Raw genomic sequence first — 13747 nt, forward strand, 5'->3', positions numbered from 1 at the left:
CTTCAACATACAATCACTAAACCCCAGATCAATACAAAGACAAGCATAACATCTTGGCTTTCATAACTTAATGGTGGCAACAATAATATGCTTTCAAGAAACACACATTCAAAACAAAGATTGCTTTGACATTCCAACATTTAAACACACTCACCATGATGAAGGCTTAGGCATATCCACATACTACAAGTTGGGAAGTATAGTGAAGAACATATGCTTTTCAAGTATTATGTGCTAAATATATGAAGGGTTCTTTGATGTTGACTAACATAGACAACATCTAAAGCACTAGGCATGGATCTTGATGAATGAACAATTTCTTATGAATCACATTTTGAGAACCAATGCTGATCAATCAAAGAATTGTTGCTAGCAAAATGTAAAATAGACCTAGTCTATGATGGAGGGAGTCTAGGACTCATGTGCTTGGTCTCCAAAAAAGTTCACGACGAAGGACAACATTTTATGGGGTACGGCTTTTTAGTGTAGATCTAGATGAATACAGTTTTATCGAGGCTCTTTCAATTATGCAGCCACATGTTTTGTTGCTAGGCGGTGATTGTGCATCTCCTATGTGTTTTAATCTCCATTGTATTTCTTACTGCACTTTGGTTACAGAGACAATGCCACATTCAATGATAAGGATCCCTTTTCTCAAACCTTAAAACAACAAAGTAGAGTAAATGAATCATGAACATAGCTCATGAGAGCCATTTTCTTTGCCCTTGTACCGATAGTAGCTAGCCAACAAAGGATCTTGTGTAACCAGCAAGAATTGCAAGCCACAAGATCCACAGAGGGCCACCATGGCCCTTTCTCATGCCTCAAGGATGTGGGAAGGCACCACGTGGGGGGCACCATGGATCTTTCTTGTGTGTCAAGGACATGGGGAGGCACCATGTTGCCCAAGTATGTCATCAATAAGATCCAACAACATCAAATGACCTAGAAGTGCAACAAGTTAGCAACCTCAACATCTTGCACACTTAGACAATTTGCAGTAGGTTACTTCAGCAAGTCTCGTTCTTGGTGGCGAGATAGCTATCTAGCCCCTAAACACTTGGCAATCAACTCCTTGAAGGATGATATGATGACCGTGTCTCTCACATTTCTCCATTTGATTGAGAATTTCCTCGATCGTCCAAGTCCTTTTGTTGCCCTATGGCTTTTTAACTCTTTACTCTTTTTGGGCAAGCCTTTTGAATGATAAATATCATTCATCTTGTTTAACTTTATTGGGTCATGGGCAACAATTGGGGAAAGAGGCAAAGTGGTGTGGTTTAAAGGATTACTTACACTAAGCCATTTAGATTGAACTTTAGTTACGATCATCCTCAGTACATTGTCTTCTCACTTGGTAGGGCATAATGTGTTAACCCATAAGACAATGGCCAAAAGTCTAATTTAAAAGATGATATACTCTTTGCACAAGATTGGTGAGCTTTTGTATGGGAAAATTGAGTGCTCATGCAAATTTGAGTCTTTTTGTCTTCCATTTGACATGATTCAACATGAGTAAGAAGGTGGTATAGCCTCAAGGTGTTCGAGTGTGTGCTAGTCCAAGTACCTTGCCTTAATTTCACATGAATCTTCTGGTATATCGATAGTTATTATAATACCCATGATTCCATTCACTTTATTCCCTCTGTGTCAACCCATGGTTTGTGTAGCTTCCATTGCCTTATGGGGTATCCTACTAGTGTCCATCTTCCCAACTTTGTCATGGTGGTAAGCCATGAATTGACATAATGCTTCCCCTTCTAGAGGGATCATATTTGTTTCAGCTAGTAGGATGGGGTAGGGTGGCTGTGCCTTATAACCCCTAGCTCCCCTATTAGGAAACGTTTCTGTAGAGTTTCTTTTGTGTCCCAGTAACTCCTAGAGAGCCCGACTAGGCATCCATAAAGGCTTACTCTATGCACAAGCATTCTTTACAGAAACTCTCTCATTTCCCGATTCCATAGATGGGCTTTCTTGGATTGTTTTAGAAGCTATATAAAGCTTTCAAACCTCCTAGAGTCCTCCTTTCCATGCATGCATTCCATTTGTCGTCGTCTGCAAAATTTTGCCCTATACATTTATATGCATTGGTTGTTTCTAGGGGCTCTCCTTTGAAGGTGATATCCACTTGTTATCACATTCCTGATCACCATTACCTTTGCCTTATCTATATTGATTGGCATTCTCAAGTTTTTGCAGGACACTATCAGTGCATTGAGAGAGAGAGAGAGAGAGAGAGAGAGAGAGAGAGAGAGAGAGAGAGAGAGAGAGCCCCACCCCACCCCCCTTTGGCTTATGCTTTTTGTACTTTCTAGGGCAATATTGCTTGCTTTTTGTCTCTAGTTTTGTTAAGCATGGTGTTGACACAAGGCAAAAAGATGGTCTCCTTTTTTGCACTCAAAATCATTAATTTAAATTCTTTATTCTTGTAATATTCCGTTGTCGATCCATTTCAATCAATTCACATACTATTACTATTACTATTACTATTACAATTCATCTCTCATATTCTCACATTTATTGAATTCATATTAATTCGTAAGTGGAGAGGGGCACCGATTTAAGCAATAGGTCCAAAGTTTGCACTCAAGGAGCATTATGAGATAGCTAGGATGCTTGGCCAGCTTGGATGTATTGACGTTATTAGACGTGCGTGATATATAAACATGCTGATCTCTATTCCTTTGATTGGAATTTTTGATGTGCATGATAATTAACAAGATTAATACTAATAATTGATATGATGAATACAATCTTATTTGATAAATGTTCAAAATTGTCTCATGGCAGAAGCTAGTCTTACGAAGGCTTAAACGGGTAAACGGTAGAGACCACCAGCTTATACTTAGCCAATGAGAGAGGCAATTGTTGGAGGAGAAGGTCGACAACGGTTATGCCGGTGCCCGGGGCACAACATTGGTAGGAAGTAGTAGGAGGAGAGAAAGCCTACAAAGGCCATTGTCATGATTCCCAAGCTCGACGAAGGCAAAGGTGGAGGAGGAGGGAGTGGAAAGGCAATTTTCTTTTAGAGCGAGAGCTTATTTCTATAGAGCTACTTATAAATATAGGATATGGATCCAAGAGTTTAGAATGCAATATGGTTTCATAAGATTTGAGAATTTCATAAAACTCTAAAGTAAACACATTTTGTTACTTTAATCATGGGGCCACATGTATATGAAGCATACTAAAGGAAGACCTCGAGTTTGACGTGACTAGCATGGGTTTAGGATACGGATCTATTTGTCATCATTACTCCATCTTATAGCAAGTGGTCTAGGATGGGTTTAGGATCGAATAGCCACTTTTTCCTCCATTGCCCCAAGACTTACGATTTTGGAAGCCAAATGGGAGGGAAGCTGATTGTAACTGTGTAATTTAGGCTTGGATTCTTGCTGTCTGTGATCGTGGACCGGACATTGCTTTCGTGGTGCCACGTGGGCACACGCTTTCCAAAAGAAGCACAGCGACCAAAGCTTCGCGATAAATCCTCGAATAGCATTGGATGGGCAGTCCATAAACCGGCCATCCTTTCTGCATGAGCTCATGCTCCATCTTTCTCGCATCTGACTGGACAATTTTCTGTCTTGGTATTGCTTAGCTAGATCCATGGTTGGAGAAAGCAGTCGGAAGATAGTAGTGCTTGCGATATCACTCCGGCATGGATGACCAAGCTGCTAGCGGGAGCAGACAGGCATCGAAATCTCCAAAAAGTCGTATGAGTGGAAGTGCCAATGCTAGATCTGCTGTGAACGGGGGAAATTCCCCTCCGCCATCTTCCCCTCAGTGCGTCGTAAATTCCAAAGACGACGTTCGGGCCATCGCCCAACAACTTGCGTCGCAGACCGAACTACCCGTTGTCAAGCCTGACGTTTGGGGTGTACTCACTCCGATTTCAGAGAAGGCCAAGGCACGGCCGCAGGTATGGTTGCTCACATGTTACTTCTGAAATTGCTCGGTTGCTTCAGTCCCTGGAATTATTTCTTTGTACTGTTGGCAAATTCGACCCTTGGCCAAAGGCACGACGGAGGGTCATCCTCCATCCTCTCCTTGGGGCCAATTGTCTTGCCATGGCACGGTGCCACTTTAATCTATTCTTTTTCCCAGAAAAAGTTACCTTCTATTGGAGCTTTGAAAACAGAGTCAGCTATCCGTGAGGTGCTGAAAGAGAGACACTGCCTGTCCTGCAACCCGCTTCTTCGGGTCCCAGCTCACCTCGTAGGGTACCCTGGAAGCAGGTGGCAGCAACCAGTGTTGTAAAACTGCATGACCACCAAAATATAAGATATGCTTGCAGGCCATGCCTTGCAGAATCCCTCACATTGCTCAGCTGTCTTTTTGGGGCCGACTGTACCTTACTTCCCGATGGTGTAGATGATATCAAGCCAGATGTTGACAAGGTTGGCAGCGGGATGAATATGCTGCCCCCCTTCACAGAGCTACAACGTGCCACTCAGATGTTCTGGGCGGTTATGCCTTCCAGTCTTCTAGCCACTGTTCTCTCTTGAGAGAACTCGAGACGCTGTTGGGAGGGAGGTTTAGAATCCAGGTGTAGACTATCTCTATAAGGAAGGCACACCTAGCATGATTGTATATCCTATTGTAGATGACCTGTCACCTTTGATGTGTAGACTCCATGAAGAAGGACCCCTTCATCCCAACGCCTTTTACATTTTAACCAAGAGGCCAGCCCTTGATGGTGATTGTGTTTGGGCATGCTCTGGCATTCATGCACATATATGTGATTATCAGTCATATTAGAATTAACACTATCCCTTACCAAACTTTTTGTGATGGGGTGGTTTGGAACGCAGGGTTCTCATATCTTATTGCACAACAATGAGCATGTGTTGGGCCGTGTCGTAAAAGATCCATCTTGCCAATTTGATTCTTTGAACGTGAGTGGAAGGCATTGCACGATATTTCGAAAAAGATTCAAGGCTGACGACAGTTGCATCCCTTTGCAAGGCACCGACCCTGTCTCTTGTGATCGTTGGCTTGTTTATATCAAGGATTCCAGGTCTGATCAACACCCAATTTTGCTAAATTTGGAGTTTTTGATGTATGCCTAAAAGTTATAGTTTTTACATGGTAATTGTGTAGAATGATGTGGCTTAGATTTTGTATGCAGCTCGAATGGGACATTCGTAAATTGGCAGAAGCTGAAAAGGGACAGCCCTGAGGCACGAATAAAAGATGGAGACATAATTTCTTTAGTTAATGCTCCTGAGCATGGTAAGACTAGTGTTGTAGAGTGACTGTTGTTGTGCACACTGTTGTGTTTTTAAATGATGAGTTTGGGCATATTTTGTGATTAATCTTTATCTATCTATCTATATTTATCTAGATAACACACACACATACACGTGTGTGCACTCATAGATGCTTGTGCATGAGTATACACGCGTGCACACACATGCATATGTGTGTATGTGCGTGCGTGCGTGCGTGCGTGTGTGTGTGTGAGAGAGAGAGAGAGAGAGAGAGAGAATTTTGAATGGCATGCTCGACAGTCTTTGCTGGGTGATTCTTTGAGAGTTGATTGTGACAACGAATTGCCTGTATGCTTTTGCCTTTTGTTCCGATTCCTCCTTTGGAACTCCAGGACCGGCTGGAGGATTGGACTTTGACTTCCCGAGGGTCCTCTTCTCGTCCTTTGAGGCTATCTTAGATTACCGTGCTTGCATTGTATAAAATCCTTTTGCCTCAACCTTGGGTTTCAGAGAAAGGCAATTCTATTTGGCGAATGCATCGCCCAGCTAAGTGGTGGAGAAAGAGATTATAGTAGCTTTGGGCCTACAAAGTTTCTCTTCGGCAATAGGTTTTCTTCTGGCGAGTGCTTCTGGGCATTTTTCCATCTGGACAAATGTTGGCTCGTAGACATTGCTCCCGCTCATTGCCACAGATGTTTGACTTCTAAGCGAGATTCCGGACTGTTCCATTTGGGAAGTCCTTCTGGCTCTTTGGTTTTCATCCACCCTGACCAGAGTTTCATTTTTTCTTTGTTTGGGTTTACTATTGGACACTCTGGACTTTATGGACTGACATGAACTGTAAAGTCTTTGGTGATCCTACATTTTCCTTGTTTGCTTTTTTTAAGCATTCTCAGCAACAATCTTTCTTTGATTGCTTGTAGACGCGCTGCATAGATCATGATGTACATCTAGCATACATTGAGATTTTCAGCTGATGTAATTTGGGCTGCCTCGTTTTGAGATCGCTACTCTTGTAATATAATCAATCAAATTAAAAAAAAAAAGTGGGTGAGAGAGAGAGAGAGAGAGACAGAGAGAGAGAGAGAGACAGAGAGAGAGATGTATTAACGTCCTCGGGAGGTCTCGTGGGTCTATGGAGCTATGTCCAGCGTGACCTCTCGTCTCTGTCGGTCTCCCTTGAGGAAGACTGGACCTAGAATGTGCTCTGGGCGCGCTTTGTCTCATGCATGGTCTATTTGTCCCTCTCTTTACGGTACCGTGTCGGCTCTCCCTGCTAATCGAGGCTGGCCTCATGTAAGCTAGCTCCTTCTCCTCTACTCTGCTGTGTCCTGGAGTTGACTCAAATGTATAGAAGTCTGTGATGCTCGCTGTGTCCAGTCAGCCTCTATCTCCTGTGGCCTAGCCGCCTCTTGTTGCTCTCTGATTTGTCGTAGTAGTGTCTCCCTGTGCCGGCGTATCTCCATGAGATAGAGTCCAATGTAGACCTGGTCATGGAAGTGGATCAACTCTGAGCAGGGATCGAAGCTACTCCCCTCTAGGTAGAGACCGTGGCAGCGTCCTCGGATCCCATAGTAGGCTGGGTAGGCACAAAGAAAATGCTCAACTGTCCCAATGTGCATAACACGCAGATTCGCTGCCTCTGGGTATACTTGTTGCTCTCCTCGCCTCAATCCTCAGCTGATGGGACAAAACCCGCATCTGTCCAATGGTGCTTGTGAGACTCCTTTGCCATTGAGATACTGGGGTTTGATGATGAATCACGTGGTCACGATAGAACTGCATCTTGATGAGGGGCTCTCCCAAGTCCGAGATGTATGGAGCTGGAGGAGATCTAACCATATGATACGGTTGATCTCATCTCGTGGGATCGACTCATGAGGCACATCCATGTTGTAGTGAAAGGGGGGAAGTCTGTCCATGTGGATACCGTGCTTGGCAAGCCACGTGCATATTGCCCCGCTCTTTGCTAGTCGTCTAGATGACTCCAGGGCCAGCCTCAGAAGTCTCCAGTGAGATAAGCCCCAAACTCTGTGGATGAATGTAATTGTTTAAAATATGGCATCAACTTGGAGAGGTGTCATGGCGAACTCTGCTTGTACTATCTCATGTGGGACTGATGGCCTACTCCGAATCATCCTGGATCCCAAGCATATGTACCCACTTAATATTTCAGACACCTACTCACAAGCGGGTATGTATAGGTATATGTGTACATGCCGTGGTGTGTTCGCATATCTGCATGTGTTTACAAACATGTATGTGTGTGTTATACATAAATAAACATGCATTATATCTAGTACACACACATAGTATGTACACATGCACGGGTTTGCATACATAGGCACGTTTGTGCACGCCCGTCTCTCTCTCTCTCTCACACACATCTCATCTCATCTCATGTATGTTTAGACCTAGGGTAAGGCTGACATGGGTTACTATGGCACTTGACTGTTACATGCCTTTTGGTCACTAATTGAGCACTTTAAGTTGGGGAAATTGTGCCATTTTCTGAGTATAACAGTAATTCACTGTTTCGGGACAGTTTCGGGACTGTTTGAGTCTCGTTTCATCCTCAAACACTCATTTTTTGGTGTTGTACCGTCATTTACTGTTTTTGGACAGTTTTGGTGGAGCTTTCCTGCTGCTGTACCACATTTTCAAGTGCTATAATTGTCATTAAAGCTTGCTGTACCGTTTCTGCAGCAAGTGGGAGGTGTTATTTATCTGGGAGTGTTTCCGCGCTTTGGAGATACTTTGCTGAGCACTTCTAAGTGCTTGCAGGGAGTCACACACTTTATTTCTTGGTTCTATTTGCTGATATGGCTTCATCAGGAGAGAGCTCATCTTTGCTCCACATCCGGAAGCTTGAGGGTGCTAAGAACTACGACATCTGGAGGACCCAGGTGTACAATGTTTTGTTGCAGAAGAGTCAGCATCTCCCTATAAGGGAAAAGGGTGTCAAGCCCTCCGCCATTAGTGATGAGCAGTGGCTCAACATAGATGAGGTTACGCGTTCCACACTCATGCTATCAGTTGTGGATTCTCTTCTTCCTGGGATACGGGATATGCTCAATGCATGGGAAATGTGGCAGCGGTTAGAGAACACTTACTCTCAAAAGAGTGCCACAGGCAAGGTTTATTGGCTCAAGAAGCTTACAAGTCTCGAGATGAAAGAGGGAACATCAGTCAATGCACACATAAATGAGTTTAAAAGCATATTCAGCCAAGTGCTTGCACAAGGGCTGAAACTAGATGAGGAGGTACAGGCTGTAATTCTCTTAGGTTCATTGCCAGAATCTTGGGACACTTTCAGGACAGCCACAAGCAACTCCAATCCTCTCTTAAATGTGGCAGATGTGGAGGGTGCCATCCTGCAGGAAGATATGAATCGAAAGAACAACTCAAGTGGGAAAGGGAATGCATTGCAAGCAAATGGCCGAACCAAGAATAGAGGCAAGAGTCAGGACAGAAATGGTAGGAGCAAGTCCCGCTCCAAAAAGGATGTTGAATGCGATCATTGTGGCAAAAAGGGACATCTTAAAAAGCAATGTGCAAAAAGGGACATCTTAAAAAGCAATGTTGGAAGTTGAAAGCAGAAAAGAAAGAGGGCAAGCAAAAGGCAGATGCAAGTGATGATTCGAAGGCCATTGTGCCTCATTCTAAGAAGTCTTCTGTCAAGATAGAGGAGCTGAATTATGTGTCTGATGGCAGCCATTGCTCTTCAGATCTTCTTTTTACCTCTACTATCAGTGCACACTCTCTACATGCGGGGTGTCTCTCAAATCTTAACACATGGCTGATTGATTCAGGGGCTTCTTTCCATGTTACTCCTTTCAAGAACAGCTTCAGCAAGTACCGTGTTCGGAAGCCTCAATATGTGTATTTGGGAGATAATCATGCATGCCTCATAGAGGGAATGGGTGACGTGAAATTGCAGCTCTATGATGGTTCAGCTTTCATGCTTCTTGATGTACGCTACGTCCCTGAACTTAAGAAGAATCTCATTAGTACCGGACAGCTTGATGATATGGGATATCACACCACTTTTGGTGCTCAGAAGTGGAAGATAGTAAAGGGCTCCATGGTTGTTGCTAGGGGTCCTAAGATGAACACTCTCTATCCATTAGTTACTGGAAAAATTGTTGTATCTGGTGATGCTTCTGTTGCCGAGCTGCCAAAGGTTTCATTGTGGCATAGCCGGCTTGGACACATGAGTGTCAAAGGAATGGAAGAGTTGTCTCGTCTTGGTTATATCCCGTCTCTTAAATTTTCAGAATTGAAAAATTGTGAGCATTGCATTTATGGTGAACAGAATATGTGTCCCCGTAAGAGGGGTTTGGGTAAGAAAAGCTCACAGTTAGAGCTTGTGCATACAGACACATGTGAAATGCCAAATCTATCACTCGGGGGGGCAAAGTATTTTGTTATATTCATTGATGATGCCACACGTAAAGTGTGGGCCAGTCCTCTTCGTTCGAAGAGTGATACCTTCACGAAATTTAAGAAGTGGCTTGCCTTGGTTGAGAACCAAACGGGTAAGACACTCAAATGCCTACATTCTGACAATGGAGGGGAGTATGTGTCGAAGGAGTTTGATGCATTTTGTGACTCCAAGGGTATTAAAAGAGAGATCACTGCTCCTTATAGCCCACCTCAAAATGGAACTGCAGAGCGTATGAATCGAACCATTCAGGAGAAGGTTCGGTCAATGTTGTCACATGCTGCGCTATCCCATGGATTTTGGGCAGAGGCCATGCAAACGGCCATTCACCTCATCAACAGATCGCCTAATAAGAGGCTGGATAATAAGGTGCCACAAGAGATATGGAGTGGAAAGCCTCCTTCTTATAAGCATCTGCGAGTCTTTGGTTGCGTAGCGTATGTACATATCCACAAGGATTTGCGCAACAAACTCGAGCCTAAGTCTCATAAGTGTGTATTCCTAGGATATGGTGATGATGGAAAGATGGGATATAGACTTTGGGATCCCGCGCAAAGGAAATTCATACGCAGCAATGATGTGATCTTTGATGAAAATAGCATGCACAAACAGCCCATGAATGCTCCAGAAGGCAGAAGGGTTGTATATGATGAAGATGCACATCCTGGACAGCAAAACGAGAGGGCTGTACCGCAGCAAGAACAGCCCCAAAATCAGCCCAATCATGCTGCAAATGATGGTCTTGATGACCAACAGGAAGAGGGAAACGATTTCCCAAATGTTATGCCACCGCTTGAGGAGCTTCCTAACATTATCTTACAACCGTACCTTGAAGGACACATGCCAAATGATGATGATATGCAGGCTGAACAGCCAGCAGACAGTCAGGAACATTGGGTTCGGAGGTCCACTAGGATCACAAGACCACCTGATAGGTTTGTCCCAGGGGCTGATTATGTCATGCTTACGGATAGTGGTGAAGCCTCATGCTTCAAGGAAGCAATGCAGAGGGATGATAAGCTCAAGTGGGAGCTTGCCATGAAGTCAGAGATGGATTCTCTGAAGAAAAATGAAACTTGGGATTTGGTGCCATTGCCTAATGGTAAAAAAGTATTGCCATGCAAATGGGTTTACAGGATAAAAGAGATACCAAATGCTAGGCCGAGGTTTAAAGCCAGACTGGTTGCCAAAGGCTTTAAGCAGGAATATGGTGTTGACTTTGATGAGATCTTTTCTCCTGTGGTTAAGATGACTACCTTAAGGACTGTGTTAGCCTTGGTTGCACATGAAAACATGGCATTGGTTCAGATGAACGTGAAGACTGCTTTTCTTCACGGTGATCTCCATGAGGAGATATACATGCAGCAGCCTGAGGGTTTTGCAGTAAAGGGGAAAGAGGATCTTGTGTGTAAGCTCAAGAAAAGCCTTTATGGTTTGAAACAGGCACCAAAGGAAAGGAATCATAAATTTGATGCTTTCATGAAATCCCAAGGCTTCAGGCGAAGTGACACAGATCACTGCTTGTACACCAAGAGGGTATCAGATGGTAGTTTGCTAATTCTCATTTTATATGTGGATGATATGCTTATTGCCGGTAAATCTCTCAAGGAGATGGATGTCTTGAAAAAGGGTTTGCATCAGACCTTTGACATGAAGGATTTGGGACATGCCAGCCACATTTTAGGTATGCGTATCACTCGGGACAGAAATCAGCATTTGCTTTATTTGTCTCAAGAGGAATACATTGGCAAGGTCTTGCATAGGTTTCATATGAAGGGGGGGAAGACTATTTCTACTCCGTTGCCTCCACATTTGAAACTCAGTGCTAAGGACAGCCCGCAGAGTGATTCTGAGAGGGCAGAGATGGCCAAGATACCTTATGCTTCAGCTTGTGGTAGTCTCTGTATGCCATGGTTGCTACACGGCCCGACATTGCCTTTGCAGTGGGAGTCAATAGCAGATATATGGCAAACCCTGGGAAGAAACATTGGGATGCAATGAAAGGTGTCATGAGATACCTGAAGGGTACGAAGGAGATGTGCATTTGCTTTGGTAAGCATGATGCCATTGTTCATGGGTACACAAACTCAGACTATGCAGGTCATCCAGATAACCGGAAGTCTACTACCGGTTATGTTTTCACTTTTACAGGTGGTGCAATTTTATGGATATCTCGTGTACAAGCTGGTGATGTTCCGTTCTTGCATTGTGACGGTCAGAGTGCCATCCAGTTGGCACGAAATCCTGTTTTCCATGCAAAGACGAAGCATATTGATGTGAAGTACCACTTTATCCGTGAGGTGACTGGTGGCAAGTTGCTTCAGCTTGTCAAGATTCACACGGATGATAATCCTGCAGATCTTCTGACGAAGAGTTTACATGCCGAGCGGTTTGCACATTGCAGATCACTCATGGGTGTTGGATGAGGCCATTTTCAGATTTGTGTTGGTCTTGTATATCGTTGTATACTTGCTGTATTTTTTTTCTCTCACTCTCCTACAGGCATATTGCCTTTAAGTGGGAGGTTGTTGGGGTGTAAAGGCCCTATGTAACATTTATAGTTTGTATACAATGTGAAACCGGTTCCACCCTAACCCTAACACATGAATAAAACTCATGGGTTGTGGTGTGCCCATTATCCATTCTTCACACCCACACATTGGATCTGTCCATGTTTCCAATGCTAAAAACACATCAACATATGTTTAACATCTCTTCCAACACTAGGATCTTGTCTATCGACTTTACCTGCTACATTGCATATCTTAATCCTGGAGTCCTTATTTGGGGGGGGGGGGGGGGGGGGGGAGAGAGAATCCATCTCCCCACATACATGTGTGTGATATGTGTTTATATACCCAGGTGACCCACTAATCGAGGGTGTTGTTTGTTTCAGGAGATAGAGGATAATGCAAGGCGCAAACCAACAAAAATCCTGAACCGAGGAACAACGCAAGTACGCAGTTGGAAGATGCCCATGGTGGAAACCTCAAGAAAGAATTTAATGAAGATTTTATTCCTATATATAGAAGGATAGACCAGACTCGCACATTCATGAGCAATGAGGTGGGCATTGTATTGGCCCGGGCATATGCTGCATGTAGATGCACGTGCATGCGTGAGACACGTGCCTATGTATATATAGGTACATATCAGTATATGTGTCACACATGCATTCCCCAATCATTAAAAAGCATCATACATGGGTTTATGCAAGTACGAGAGAGAGAGAGAGAGAGTGTGTGTCTGCACTATGTGTTCATATGGTGCACGCACGTGCATGAGACACATGCCTATGTATATATACATGCATGTAGGTGTATGTGTCACGCATGCCTTTGTAAGGCTAGATGGCATTCCCCAATCATTAAAAAGCATCATACATGGGTTCATACAGGTCATGTGTGTGTATAAGAGAGATAGAGAGAGAAAGAAAGAAAGTTTATTAAAGTCTACTAAAGACCGATGGGTCTATAAGACTCTTAGAAAACCTGTTACAATGAACAAAGGGGTGGCACTACTAAGCGAGCATCCGAACCCATGCTAGAAAACTGTGTAGGACATAGTCAATGTCATAATCATCAATGTCACCATAGTCATAGTCCTCATTGGCATCATCCTCATCAAAACAGATACAATCTATTTAATATAATACGATGCAACACACACATGGCATGAAACGTCAAGGTATGCCCGATGACGAGCTAGGCAATGTAAGCAAGAAGCCCGTGATAGATCGTTGTCTACTGTCTGAAGGAGTAGTAGTCTGTCGTGCCCTCCTGGCACCTGCTCTATGCTTGCCCCAAACTGTGGCAAACAATTCAGAACTGCAAATAGGCAAAAGCCCCTTGATTTGAACACTTTTGACGAGGATTTATGGCATGTACTTCCTGCTGCAGTTTGTCCAATGCACAATACCACCTCTGTCTTCAAAAGCCCCTTGATTAGAGCTCAATTTCTGAACATGTGAGGCATGTACGGCATCCAATAGCTTCCTCCTAAACGCATATGCATCCAAACCACAAAAGCCCTTTGAACGGCGAGTGCTATCCAAGCACAATAGGCATCAAAAGTGCTCTCAATGCATCAA

The 13747-nt window shown here is 43.8% G+C and overlaps 1 protein-coding gene across 5 annotated transcripts in view; it reads left to right on the forward strand.

The window, feature by feature from the left end:
• Positions 1–3351: 3351 nt before the first annotated feature.
• LOC147880758 (SMAD/FHA domain-containing protein) overlaps positions 3352–13747 on the forward strand; it is a 48927-nt gene continuing 38531 nt past the window's right edge. For 4 of the 5 annotated variants that reach the window (XM_087370553.1, XM_087370557.1, XM_087370555.1 and 1 more), the window contains exons 1-3: positions 3352–3922; positions 4815–5020; positions 5132–5235. In XM_087370553.1, the coding sequence (XP_087226679.1) occupies positions 3662–3922; positions 4815–5020; positions 5132–5235 (571 nt within the window). In that variant the 5' untranslated portion in view covers positions 3352–3661. The remainder of the gene's footprint in view (positions 3923–4814; positions 5021–5131; positions 5236–13747) is intronic. The other variant, XM_087370554.1, reaches the window with a different exon arrangement.

Source organism: Dipteris shenzhenensis, chromosome 32 (genome assembly GCF_047967505.1).
Source record: "Dipteris shenzhenensis isolate YYH24624 ecotype China chromosome 32, Dip_SZ_1.0, whole genome shotgun sequence".
NCBI lineage: Eukaryota > Viridiplantae > Streptophyta > Polypodiopsida > Gleicheniales > Dipteridaceae > Dipteris > Dipteris shenzhenensis.